The sequence below is a fragment of the Populus euphratica genome, unplaced genomic scaffold, assembly GCF_000495115.2.
Source record: "Populus euphratica unplaced genomic scaffold, PopEup_1.0 scaffold31.1, whole genome shotgun sequence".
Classification (NCBI taxonomy): Eukaryota; Viridiplantae; Streptophyta; class Magnoliopsida; order Malpighiales; family Salicaceae; genus Populus; species Populus euphratica.
Genome location: NW_011499850.1, coordinates 4055550 through 4067919, shown reverse-complemented (window position 1 = coordinate 4067919; position 12370 = coordinate 4055550). Strand labels below are relative to the sequence as shown.

The 12370-nt window shown below is 30.5% G+C and overlaps 2 protein-coding genes and 1 long non-coding RNA gene across 3 annotated transcripts; 1 reads left to right on the top strand and 2 right to left on the bottom strand.

Annotated features, from left to right (window-relative positions):
* Window positions 1-5: 5 nt before the first annotated feature.
* On the bottom strand, window positions 6-533 carry LOC105121334 (thaumatin-like protein; the record flags this gene model as incomplete). The annotated part of the gene is made up of 1 exon (XM_011019922.1): window positions 6-533. A coding segment is annotated over exon 1 (477 nt), but the record flags the coding sequence as incomplete, so codon positions are not given.
* A 5614-nt stretch (window positions 534-6147) lies between these two features.
* On the top strand, window positions 6148-6804 carry LOC105121280 (uncharacterized). The gene is made up of 2 exons (XR_841529.1): window positions 6148-6304; window positions 6477-6804. It is a non-coding gene; the product is annotated as an uncharacterized LOC105121280 (long non-coding RNA).
* A 306-nt stretch (window positions 6805-7110) lies between these two features.
* Window positions 7111-11322, bottom strand: LOC105121333 (protein P21-like). Its single transcript, XM_011019921.1, has 2 exons — window positions 11262-11322; window positions 7111-7996 (listed from the first exon to the last, which is right to left on the bottom strand). The coding sequence occupies exons 1-2, from the start codon at window positions 11320-11322 to the stop codon at window positions 7266-7268; spliced, it is 792 nt and encodes a 263-aa protein (XP_011018223.1). The 3' UTR covers window positions 7111-7265.
* Between the last annotated feature and the right edge of the window lie 1048 nt (window positions 11323-12370).

The following is a 12370-nucleotide window of genomic DNA, read 5'->3' as shown; positions in this document are numbered from 1 at the left end:
CTGGTCCTGAGCGGACCTGGGCACTGTCCATTGATATCAGCTGCGCACCTAATTCCGCGGCAGCTGCCTGATACTGGACTGAAGTCCATAGGAACATTAAACCCATCAACAAGAGATATGTCGAAGAAATCCAAGTTGTTGTATTGGTTCAAGGCATATTCAGCCAGTGTGTTAGGGGGTTTCCCGAAGGCTTGGCATTGCAAGAGCCCATTGCAATCACCTGTCTCACACGTCCCTCGCCCGGCCCCATCGAAATTGCACTTGGTCCGTCCCCAAATACGGGCTTGTGTTGTTCCGGCTTTCGCGGTGATGGTCCATGATTGGCCTCGGTCGAGTCTTCGGCCACCACCGGGAACTGCCGCGGCCCAGACAGTGTAAGGGCATTGGTTTCGGATTTCGAAAGTAGCTGCGTTGCTTAAGGTGAAGAAATGGGCAAAAAGAAGGAAGCAGGGAAACAATGCTAAGTAAGAGAAACGACTCATACTGAAGAAATAGGGATTGAGAATGCTGGTGTGTTGTGATTATTTGCGAGGGCTTAGGACTGCTTTTATAGGCATATTCAGCCAGTGTCACAGTTTGCTAGTGCCGTTGGATCAAGAGCAATGTAAGAAAACTTTTTTGAAAAAAAAACTAAAGGATAATATCTACCAAGGAAGAAAAATCAAACTGTTCTGGAAAGCAGGAAAAATCAAACTCTCAAGTCAAAGCTTTCAACATTTGCATTGGTTTACAAGACTGTGGGATGAGATTGAAACTAGTGTTTGGCCATGTCCCTCTATAAATCATGTATTCTAGATGACGTAAAACACATTAGATCCTCCTATAAAAAACTATTATTTGGGAGAGTTTTTGTTACTATAGTAATAGTTATTTTTTAAAGTTTTTAATTTATTTAAAAATATATTAAATAATTTTTTATTTAAAAAAACTTTATTTTTAATTTTATCACATCAAAATAATTTAAAAATATAAAAAAAATAATTTTAAACAAAACAAATTAAAACTTTTTGAGAACTCCAAACCAGCCATGAGTATATTTTGCATCCTTCAATAAACTTTGTGGGCGTAAGAGAGGGAGAGAGAATACTAGAAAAAAATTTATAAGTTTCTTTTTTTAAAATTGTATTTTTAGATATCCATGAGTCATCTTACTTTTAAATAAAAATATTAATTAATTTGAGCTATAAATTTTGAAAAGTAAAAAATAATTAAAAATAAAAGAACATAAATGGTGAAGAAAAGAGATAAACATCCATAGAATTTAGTTTGGAGAGCGTTTAGTAATAATATTATCTTAGATCGGTATTAAATGAAAATTCTTATTTAATAGAGTTTTTAAATTCCTAAATTTATCTATTCCTTCATCATAAATTGAAAAACACTTGGATTTGAATTCTTAGATTTAAAAAAATATATTTTTTATTAGTGTTTAAAATAGCTTTTTTTTTCTTTTTTTTTTTAAAAAAACCCGAAGTCACAAAACAATGATGCGTTTGTTTTGCATCTGTTTTTGTATTTGCGGTTCAAAAAATACAGTAATGTTTTTTATTGTGAAACCTACTAAAAAATTAAGTTTGAAATGTAATTTTCATGAAGTAGTTTTTATATTTTTTTTAACTAAGTTTCATAAAATATTATTTATTTTTATATTTTAAAAAAGTTTTTGAAAAATTTTGATAATTGTTTTTGCTTCAAATTAATTTATTTTTTAGTATTTTTAAATCATTTTAATATGTTGATATCAAAAATAATTTTTTTAAATAAAAATATAATATTTTAAATCTTTTTCAAGTAAAACATATTTTAAAAAATAACCCAACACAACTACTAAATATTTTATACATTAACTTTTCTGCACATAAACCTCTTTAATTTTTAATAAATATATATCTAAATCCAACTAACCTTATATAACTATATTTTTTAAATTATAACCATAGAAACTCCCTCGAACATGATAACTTTAATGGTATTTACTACAGCGAAACTTGCAAGGTCCGTCGCTATTGACTTTGACTGACGGCACTAGGACATTAATGCTCGAAATGGACTGGTATCCACAAACACCATCTTTAATTCTTGTGTCCTGGAGAGTGGACCCTAGCTTGTATAAATCATATATATATAATCATTTGAGTTACATGCTTATATATCGATTTTAAATAAATTGAAAAGATTAAAATTTTTTATATAATTAATAAATAATAAGATATTTTTAAAAAATTTACACTTTCTAAAAATTATTTTTTATTTAAAATAAAAAAATATTTTTAAAAATTAAACTGATTTTTTTGATTGAAAAATATATTTTATTTGATCAATTTTTTAATAATAAAAAAACACAAAAAATAGAAAAAAATTTATATAAAAAAAATTCTAACAGTCACTTATTTTTTTGGTAGGCGTGCGTAGAGATGAGAAGTGAGGCAGATTAACCTTGAAGGATTAAAGTTAACGATAATTCATACAAATATTATTATTATTTTTTTTTAGATTAATGTGGGTGTTCGGAGCAGTTTACGCACATCACAATTAATCCCACGAGCCAAATATTATTATTATTGAAATCTCCTTGCATATCTATGCAACTTTCATACATGATAATTCATGCTAGTATTATTTAAATTTTTTTATATTTAAGGACCTTTCATATAAAAAAAACACTTAATTAATCCAAGATTTTTCTAAATAAAAGGGATTTATATTTCTTATCTTGATGGGAGTCTTCATGGAAAGTAGGGGCATCAACTAACGTGATTGCATTTAAAAATAAAGCTTATTTTCCATAAAAAACAACTTTTATAAAGAAAATGATTTTCGCACGAACAAATAAGGCTCAAAGACAGCACCTTAGTGAGACACAGGAAAATAGTATATTGTGGGAAACAACACAATATTGCACGTAGTTGGTAGAATCTTTCAAGAAATGGGAATCCATGGGAGCTCATGAGGAAGGCAACAGCAGAAATAGAAACTTTCAGGTAAAAAAACCCTCCGTACATTGCTCCTTCAACCGGAGCTTTTATATATATATATATAAACTTTCAGGTTAAATACATTGCTCCTTTAACCGGAGCTTTTATATATATATATATAAACTTTCAGGTTAAATACATTGCTCCTTTAACCGGAGCTTTTATATATATATATATAAACTTTCAGGTTAAATACATTGCTCCTTTAACCGGAGCTTTTATATATATATATATGTTCATAGAGAAGACTCAGGAAACAACGCACGAAGTCATGACTCTCGTTCGAAGAGCCTGCGAACAATTTTTTCTACACGGGTGGGTTCCTCTTTAACTACAGTTGGTTGTCAGAGCGCCATCAATGCTAACAGCACTTCTGGATGTTTTAGTTTTTTTATATTTTAAAAATATTTTAAAAAAAAATTGAATTTTTTATTAATTTTAAATTAATATATTTTTAATATTTTTAAATTATTTTAATATGTTGATGTCAAAAATAATTTTTAAAAAATAAAAAAATATTATTAATATAAATTTTAACATAAAAAACTATTTGAACAGCAATAATAAAAAGATGTATAAAAATATAATAATAATTACGTTTGAAAGTTATTTTATTATTTAAAAATATATTAAAATAATATTTTTTATTTTTAAAATAAAATTATTAAGATAATTGAAAATGTTAAAAAATATTAATTGAAAATAAAAAATTAATTTTTTTTTAAAAAAATTAAAATATAAAAATAAATAAGTTTTTATCAGTATCTTTCCTATTTTTATATTCTTTCAAGGACATTTCGCTTATGGATGGCTGTATATTCTAGAATTTACCCTTAATTATACATCTATGTTATTAAACTTGGTGTGTATCGATCCAGGACCTCGTCCCTTTAGCTTGTAGAGTATTATTTTCAGCCCAATTCATATCCATACAGAAAATGTATCGGTGAGAGAAAGAGGACAGGAGAAACTAATAACTCTTTTCTTTTTTTTTCTTTCAAAATTGCATTTTAAGATATTTTATAATTCTAAGCCATCTTCTTACTTTTCCATAAAAATGTTAATTAATTTGAAATATAGATTTTGAGAAGTAAGAAATAATTTAAAAAGAAAATAAAATAAACGATGGAGAAGAGAGAGGAACATGTGCATTTTTTATTTAAAATGAAAATCCTTATTTAATGGAGCTTCTAAATACCTAAATTTACCCATTTTATCATCATAAATTCCATTTGAATTCTTAAATTCAAGAAAATATAGTTTTTTAGATTTTTATTATTTGATTTATTTTTTCAAAACAAAACCGAAGCCTGCCTCGCATATACAAAGGAAAGCGGCAGCAAGCCAACAACCGAAAGACCATTATCCAAATCAATTTAATAATAATTAAAAAATCATGTGGAAAAGACCATTATCCGTGATGATTGCTAATACATTTTTATTTTATTTTAATAAAGAAAGGATATACAGGAGGACCGGAGAGTTGGAATTGGAAAAAGAAACAACGGACAAGTATTGAGTGGTTTCTTAGAAACACAATGGAAGACTAATTAATACGTGTGGAAAAATAATTCAAGGGGAGCAATTTTCTACAGTAACAGTGGACTTGTCCTAACTCCTAACTGGAATGAGTTATTAAATAGGAAAAGAGATTAATAAATAAAATTAGGGGTTAAATTGATAAAATTCACATCTAGGGACCAATCTGCAAGAGACGCCACACTTTAGGAGCTTAATTGAGAAAAAAACTATTAGGAGATTTGTAAGATTCGTGTTATAGAAGTTTTAATAACTAAATAGAAAAAAATGTGATATTAACAAACTGAATTAAACAAAAAAATAATTAAAAACAAAAAAACAAAAACAAATAAAAAGCATCAGTCTTTTCAATGTGAACTATATTGTGCAGTGTACAATCAAAGGCATAAAAAAAATTAAAAAAACAAAAACAAACAAAAAGTATCAGACTTTTCACTATAAACTGTACTGTGCAATTCACGATCAAAGTCATAAAAATGGGAAAAAAAAACTAAATGAATCAATTGATAACTAAATAGAAAAAATTTAATATTAATGAACTAAATTAAAAAAAATTAATTAAAAAGAAAAAAACTATAAGAAGAAAAAAACTAATGAAGAAAAAGGAAGAAAATCTAAATTAATTGCGTTAAGCTGTCAAGCCTAAGATTCATGTCATGAAAGTTTGATAACTAAATAGAAAAAAAAAATAATTAAAAAGAAAAAAAAAAGGCATTAGCCTTTTCACCGTGAACTTCACTATACAGTCTATAGTGAAAGGCATAAAAAAAAAAAAATTAAAGGCATTAGTCTTTTTATTATAGACTACATACAATATTAAAAGATGAAATTAGAAAAAAAAACTAATGAAGAAAAAAAATCAAAATCAACTAGATTAACCCTCCAAATAAGATTAACCCGTCAAATTTAAAATCCGTGTCATGAAAGTATAATAACTAAATAGAAAAAATATTTAATATTAATGAACTAAATTGAAAAAAATAATTAAAAAGAAAAAAGCGAAGAGAAAAAAACCCACACGAAGAAAAAAACTAATGAAAAATAGAAAAAAATATGAATTAACTGGGTTAACTTGTTAAATCTAGAGTCCGTGTCATAAGATTCTAATAACTAAATAGAAAAAATAATAATATTAAGAAAGTAAATTAAAAATAATTAATTAAAAAACCAAAAAAAAATTAAAAGCATCGGCTTTTTACTTTGAACTACACTATAAGTCTACAGTAAAAGACTTAAAAAAAAAGAAAAAAAAAGAACAAAGTCGTGAGCCGTGAGTTAATTTTTTTTCTTGCATAAAAAATATAAAAACAACTATAATCTTAAAGTATTAGGTTTTTCTATAAAAATATACCCAAAAGCTTTAAGTCTAACTCAAATTATATTTATAATATTAATAATAATATTAAACTTGCGTGACTCAAGTTTAAGCAACCCTGACTGTAACACTAGACTTGAGAGTTTTGGATATGGATCTAACTGCAAGGTTATATCATAAAAATATGATAATTAAATATATTAATTTAAAAAAATAAAAAAATCCAGTATGAAGAAAAAAATTAATAAAAAAAATTGAATTAATTGAATTAATTTTTTAAATTAGATTAATAACTCAAAATTAAAATAACCTCATAGTTGTCGGTATTCCTAGCCTGATTTTCTTGATGGAGCCGAATATCTAGGGACTGCTGTCACTGATGGGTATCTACGCAATGCATGGGAGAAGATCGACACTATGTGGTACTATGAGAATGTTTATACGAAGAGGCCTGTCAGATGAGATTTTAACGATGGTATGATATCGCTTATGATTTCTATTATTAATTTGAAGCTGCAGTGCTTCATGTTCATTTGATTATGGTTATTCCTTGTAGTTTGCTGTTTAGTAATATTTGACCACAACCTGAACATATTTGCAGGTATTTTGTTTAGTAATATTTGACCACAACCTGAATATATTTGCAGGTATTTCCACTCATGTGATAACTTTTGACGTAGGCGCAGTGCTTTTGGATGATTCAGTGACTCAAGCTCCTGCGTACTGCTTCAACCAGGAGATCAAGAACATTTAAATTTTAGTTTTAAGGTGGTGCTTCTGCTTGAAGATGGAGGTGACTTTCCCAGTTTAGTCACGAACAAGGTCACTGGTACGAATTATCCAAAAAAGAAAATGAAAGGGGGGAAATTGTCTATTGATCCCCCTCATTATCAGTTATGTATTTATATATTACAATTTTAATTTACCTCTCCTTCGGTATTTTCTGTTGACCTGTGCTATTGCATGCCTTGCTGATCTGATAATGCTTTAGGATTACCTCTTGTGAAGTGCTTAGAAGCAACAGATTTTAACAAAGATTAAACAAAGAAGGAAAGAATGGTTTTGTCAACAAAAGACAGATGATTAATATAAAAGGAAAATGGATTACCGTGTTGGAAGAAGCTAACAAACATGAGCAGTACTTAAATCGTTTTATTTTAGGTAATTGCTTGCAGCATAGTTGTATTTTGTAGTTTCCTGTGGTTAAAAAAGAAGAAAATGCTTCTGGGCTGGATATGCTCATGAAAGGATGAAACGCACTTTGTTTGGGTATTTAACAGCTAGAGCAAATAAAGGGTCTTGCCACTGTTAATATTGTAGAAAATTTTATCATAATAAAGCATGTGACCTTGGCAGCATTTCACAACGTCAGAGTTGAATCGAGCAATGGTCCCTATTATCATTTTACACCACTAAATTCCTGGCTTTAAACTGCTTCAAGGGCAGAATACAACCCTGTAATCAGTTCCACCGGGACAGGTGAAGGTGCTTGTTTGGTCATCTTTAGGATAACTATAAGCGTCAGGGCACCTCTGCTTGAAAAACCTAGAGTAATCTGTTGGGCCACAGCTGCCAGAATTGCAACCGTATTGATCTGTCTTGAAGACAGTGCAAGGATTGTTGCACCCTCCGGGGGCCTTGAGCACATCTGGGCACTGTCCATTGATATCACCTGCGCACCTAATTCCGCGGCAGTTGCCTGATACTGGACTGAAGGCCATAGGAACATTAAACCGATCAACAAGAGATATGTCATAGAAATCCAAGCTGTTGAATTGGTTCAAGGCATATTCAGCCAGTGTGTTTGGGGGTTGCCCGAAGGCTTGGCATTGCAAGACCCCATTGCAATCACCTGTCTCGCACTTCCCTCGCCCGGCCCCATCAAAATTGCAGTTGGTCCGTCCCCAAATACGGGCTTGTGTTGTTCCGGCATTCGCGGTGATGGTCCATGATTGGCCTGGGTCGAGTCTTCGGCCACCACCGGGAACAGCCGCGGCCCAGACAGTGTAAGCGCATTGGTTTCGGATTTCAAAAGTAGCTGCGTTGCTTAATGTGAAGAAATGGGCAAAAAGAAGGAAGCAGGGAAATAACGACAAGCAAGAAAAACGACTCGTAGTGAAGAAATATGGATTGAGAAAGCTGGTGTGTTTGTGATTATTTGTGAGGGCTTAGGAGTGCTTTTATAGGCATATTCAGCCAGTGTCACAGTTTGCTAGTGCCGTTGGATCAAGAGCAATGTAAGAAAAAATAAAAACTAAAGGATAATAACTACCAGGAAAGAAAACCCAAACTGTTCTGGAAAGCAGGAAAAATCAAACTCTCAAGTCAAAGCTTTCAACATTTGCATTGGTTTACAAGACAGTGGGATGAGATTGAAACTAGTGTTTGGCCATGTCCCTCTATAAATAACATATAATAGATCCCTCTATAGAAAAACAATTATTTGAAAGATTGTTTGTTATTGTAGTAATAATTGTTTTATAAAGTATTTTATTTTGTTTAAAATATTATTTAAATAATATTTTTTATTTTTAATGTCAATAAATTAAAATAATTTAAAAAATTAAATAAAAAAAATTAATATGCAACTAGCCGCGTTCCAAGCAAGCTTCGAGGATTATTTTGTATCCTTCAAGAAACTCCGTGGGTGTAAGAGAAGGAGAGAGTACAAGAAAAAATTATAAATCCTTTTTTTCAAAATTATACTTTTAGATATTCTATAATTTTAAGTCATGTTATTACTTTTAAATGAAAATGTTTATTAATTTGAACTATAGATTTTGAAAAGTCAAAAATAATTAAAAATAAATGATGGAGAGAAAGATGAACATACATATTTGTGCTGTGATGGTCCATGATTGGCCTGGGTCGAGTCTTTGGCCGCCACCGGGAACAGCCGCTGCCCAAACAGTGAAAGGGCATTCGTTTCGGAATTCGACAGTAGCTGCGTTGCTTAAGGTGCAGAAATGGGCAAGAAGGAGGAGGCAGGGAAACAATGCTAAGTAAGAAAAACTAGGCAGAAATTTAGTTTGGAGCGAGTTTAGAATAATATCAGCTAATATCAGTATTAAATGAAATTTTTTATTTAATAGAGTTTGTAAATATCTAAATTTCTATATTTATTCATCATAAATTGAAAACACTTGGGTTTAAATTCTTAGATTTAAGAAAATATATTTTTTCTTATTGTTTAAAATACCTCTTTTTTTTCTTTTTTTCTTTTTTTAAAAAAAAAACTCCGAAGCCGGAAGACAAGGCGAAAAAAACTCTTGACCAGAGCAAAACTTGATTGGTCAAGCGCTATTGACTTTGACTGACGGCAATAGGAAATTAATGCTCGAAATGGAATGGGCTCCACCAACAATATCTTTAATTACAAATATTGTGTTGTAATACTCGTTTGGGTGCAAAAATAAATAATTGATCAAGGACATGTCAAAGTTCCTATACCTTTACTATATTCAAAATAAATTTCTGGCTATGGTGTTTCCACCTGTTTTTGGCCCAAGTCTGCGTATCCTTTATTATATTTACTATAACTTTCTCAAAAAAAAAAAAAAAAACTAGCTTAACATTTTGTTTATGGTGTTAAAAATAAGATAGAGTAAGTGTTTTCTACCTATAAAATTTAGGTTAAAAAAGTACATTTATTCAATATCATATAATCTATTATTTTCATTATAATTAATAATACTGTTTAAATCTCATTACATTTATGCAAAACTTAATCAATCCAATATCTTTCTAAATAAGAGGGATTCATATTTTTTTATCTTGAAATCAAGAAAACAAAAGGAACTTTAACCCTATATTTACCAAAGAACAAGTGACTTTTAAGATTTTTTTTTTATAGATTTTCTAAATTTTCAATTATAAAAATAAAATCTACTTCAATTTTGTTATTGCTATATATTTTATTTTAAATATTTTTATTTTCAATTTTATCCTTTAAAATTTAATTTGATTTGATTTTTATATCAATTTCAATTCTTATTTTTTTCTTTTTTTTTACCCTTTTTTAATTAAATTTTTTTCTTTATCAGATTTAATCCCTATTTTTTATTAATATTTATATTATTTGAAATAATCTATAAAATTAATTTTTTTTTGCTTTGATTTCATCTTTCTTTAATTTTTTTATTTATTAAATTTGATCTTCATCATTTTAATAAAAAATTTTAAAATAAAATATTAATAATTTATTTTTTTGTTATTTTTTATGGTATAATTAAATATTAAAAAAATATTTTTCAATTTATTTTCCATAACACTTTAAATATTAAAAAATAAAATTTATTTTCCATGAAAACAACTTTTTAAGAGAAAATTACCCCCCCCCCCCCCCCCCCAAACAAATAAGTCCGTAGTGAGACGCTCTTCAGCAAAATGAACAGGAAAAAAGTATATTGTGGGAAGCAACACTTGCACGTAGTTGGTAGAATCTTTCAAGAGATGGGAATCCATGTGGGAGCTCATGAGGAAGGCAACAGCAGAAATAGAAACTTTCAGGTTTCAGATGAAAAAAACCCCTCTGTACATTGCTCCTTTAGTCGGAGCTTTTATTTTTGTATATCGAAGTGCATATATATATTAGCACCTGTTTACTACTGTCTTGTCCCTACCAAATTTCTAAAGTCTTCATGGGAGTAATGTGTGGGGTAAAGACGTAGAGAGAGACTCTTTCGTCCCCAGCAACGCGAGGGTGGCTGTGGGCATGTTCATAGAGAAGACTCAGGAACCAACGCACGAACTATTCCACTTATGGCTGGCTGTATATTCTAGACTTTACCCTTAATTAAACGTCAATGTTATTAAACTAACTTGGCGTGTATCGATCCGGGACCTATTCCCTTCAGTTTGTAGTATTATTTTGAGCCTGTTTTGTATGCATAAAGAAAATGTGTCCGTGAGAGAGAGGACAGGAGAAACTAATAGCTCTTTTTATCTCAAAATTGCATTTTTAGATATTGCATAATTCCAAGTCATCTTCTTACTTTTACATAAAAATGTTAATTAATTTGAACTATAGATTTTGAGAAGTAAGAAATAATTCAAAAACAAAATAAAATAAAAGGTGGAGAAGAGAGAGGAACATGTGCATTTTTTTTATTTGTTTTATTTAAATAAATAAATAAACCGAAGCCTGCTTCACATACACAAAGGGGGAAGCGGCAACAAGCCAACAACCGAAAGACAGGTTAAAAAAAATCGACCAAAGCAAAACTTAAAAGGGTCAAGCGCTATTGATTTTGATGGTGATAAGAAATTACTGCTCGGAATCGTAATTTTAAAACCCGACCTATCCTGGTGGGTCAACTTGGAACCCGGCTGACCCGGTCCTGAGTCCGGGCCAGGTCTAAGTAAAAAACAGCCTGGGATTTGGCCCGATGAAACCCGGTCAACCCTCCAGAACCCGGTCAACCCGAGTAAACCCAGATGATACCCAACCTTATTTTCGTTGGCAACTGTCTTGCTCTTCGCCTCTCCTTCCATGGCAACTGTCTTGCCCAAGGTTTCTCTATACACTGTTTATCATTTTAATTCTCTACCCAGTAAAAGAAAAAAATGGGAAAAACAAGTGAAAATGGAGAGCTAATATCAGCAATAGCAGCCTCCTTTTCTTTTTCTCAATCAAATTTTGTTTTTTTTGCTGATGGCCCTTTTAGTTTCTCTCCTTTCTCTTCTTCAAACCCTTCTCCTTCCCCTCAATCTTCTTCGTCTTCTTCTTCTGTACAATCTCAACCATCCACTTTGCCTCAATCAACGACGGCGGGTAATATAGAGCTCCTAGGAATGGTAACCCATGAATGGTCACCCACGAACAACACTGCTGGGTTTGATCCTGAAGCTTTAGAGAGAGGTGCTAAGGTTTTGAGAGAGTAATCCTCTTTCTCTCATGCTGAAAAGGTTGAAACTTTTCAAGGTGTCCACAAATACAATATGTAAGGGTGCCTTTACTTTTTTGTGTTTTTGGTGTTGGGATTCATGGAAAATTTATGGAAATGGGTTTTCGGGTTTGCTTGTTTACAAATATAGTCTATAAGGGTGCCAGCAAAAAACATTCACGAAACCCAATAAGCTTTTCATTAGTTTTGCTGGGTTTTTGAATTGGAATTGGATTTTTTTATTGAGTTTTTTTGTTGGGTCTTTAATTGGGGTATTTTTACAAAATTTCTTACCATATTTTTTTGGTGTTGTATAAGAAATGATAGCATCAACGTAGATGGGGTACAGTTATACAATTCATGGATATGGCAGGCAAAATTAATTACGTTGCCTAAACTCAAAGTTGCTTTTTGCAGCATTTGCTTTAACGAGAAGTTGAAATTTAATAAAAAAAATTATCCCGGTGAATTTAGGTCAACTTATTTAATCTGTGACTTAATTATTAGACCAGATAAATTACTGAATCGGGTTTACAACCTATGCTTGGAATGGAAAAATATCCACCATCAATATTTTTATAAGCAATTGTGGAGAGTAATCGGCTTTAGCTTGTATTAGATACGTAAAGTGTGCTGATCTATTTTTTTCTTAATAT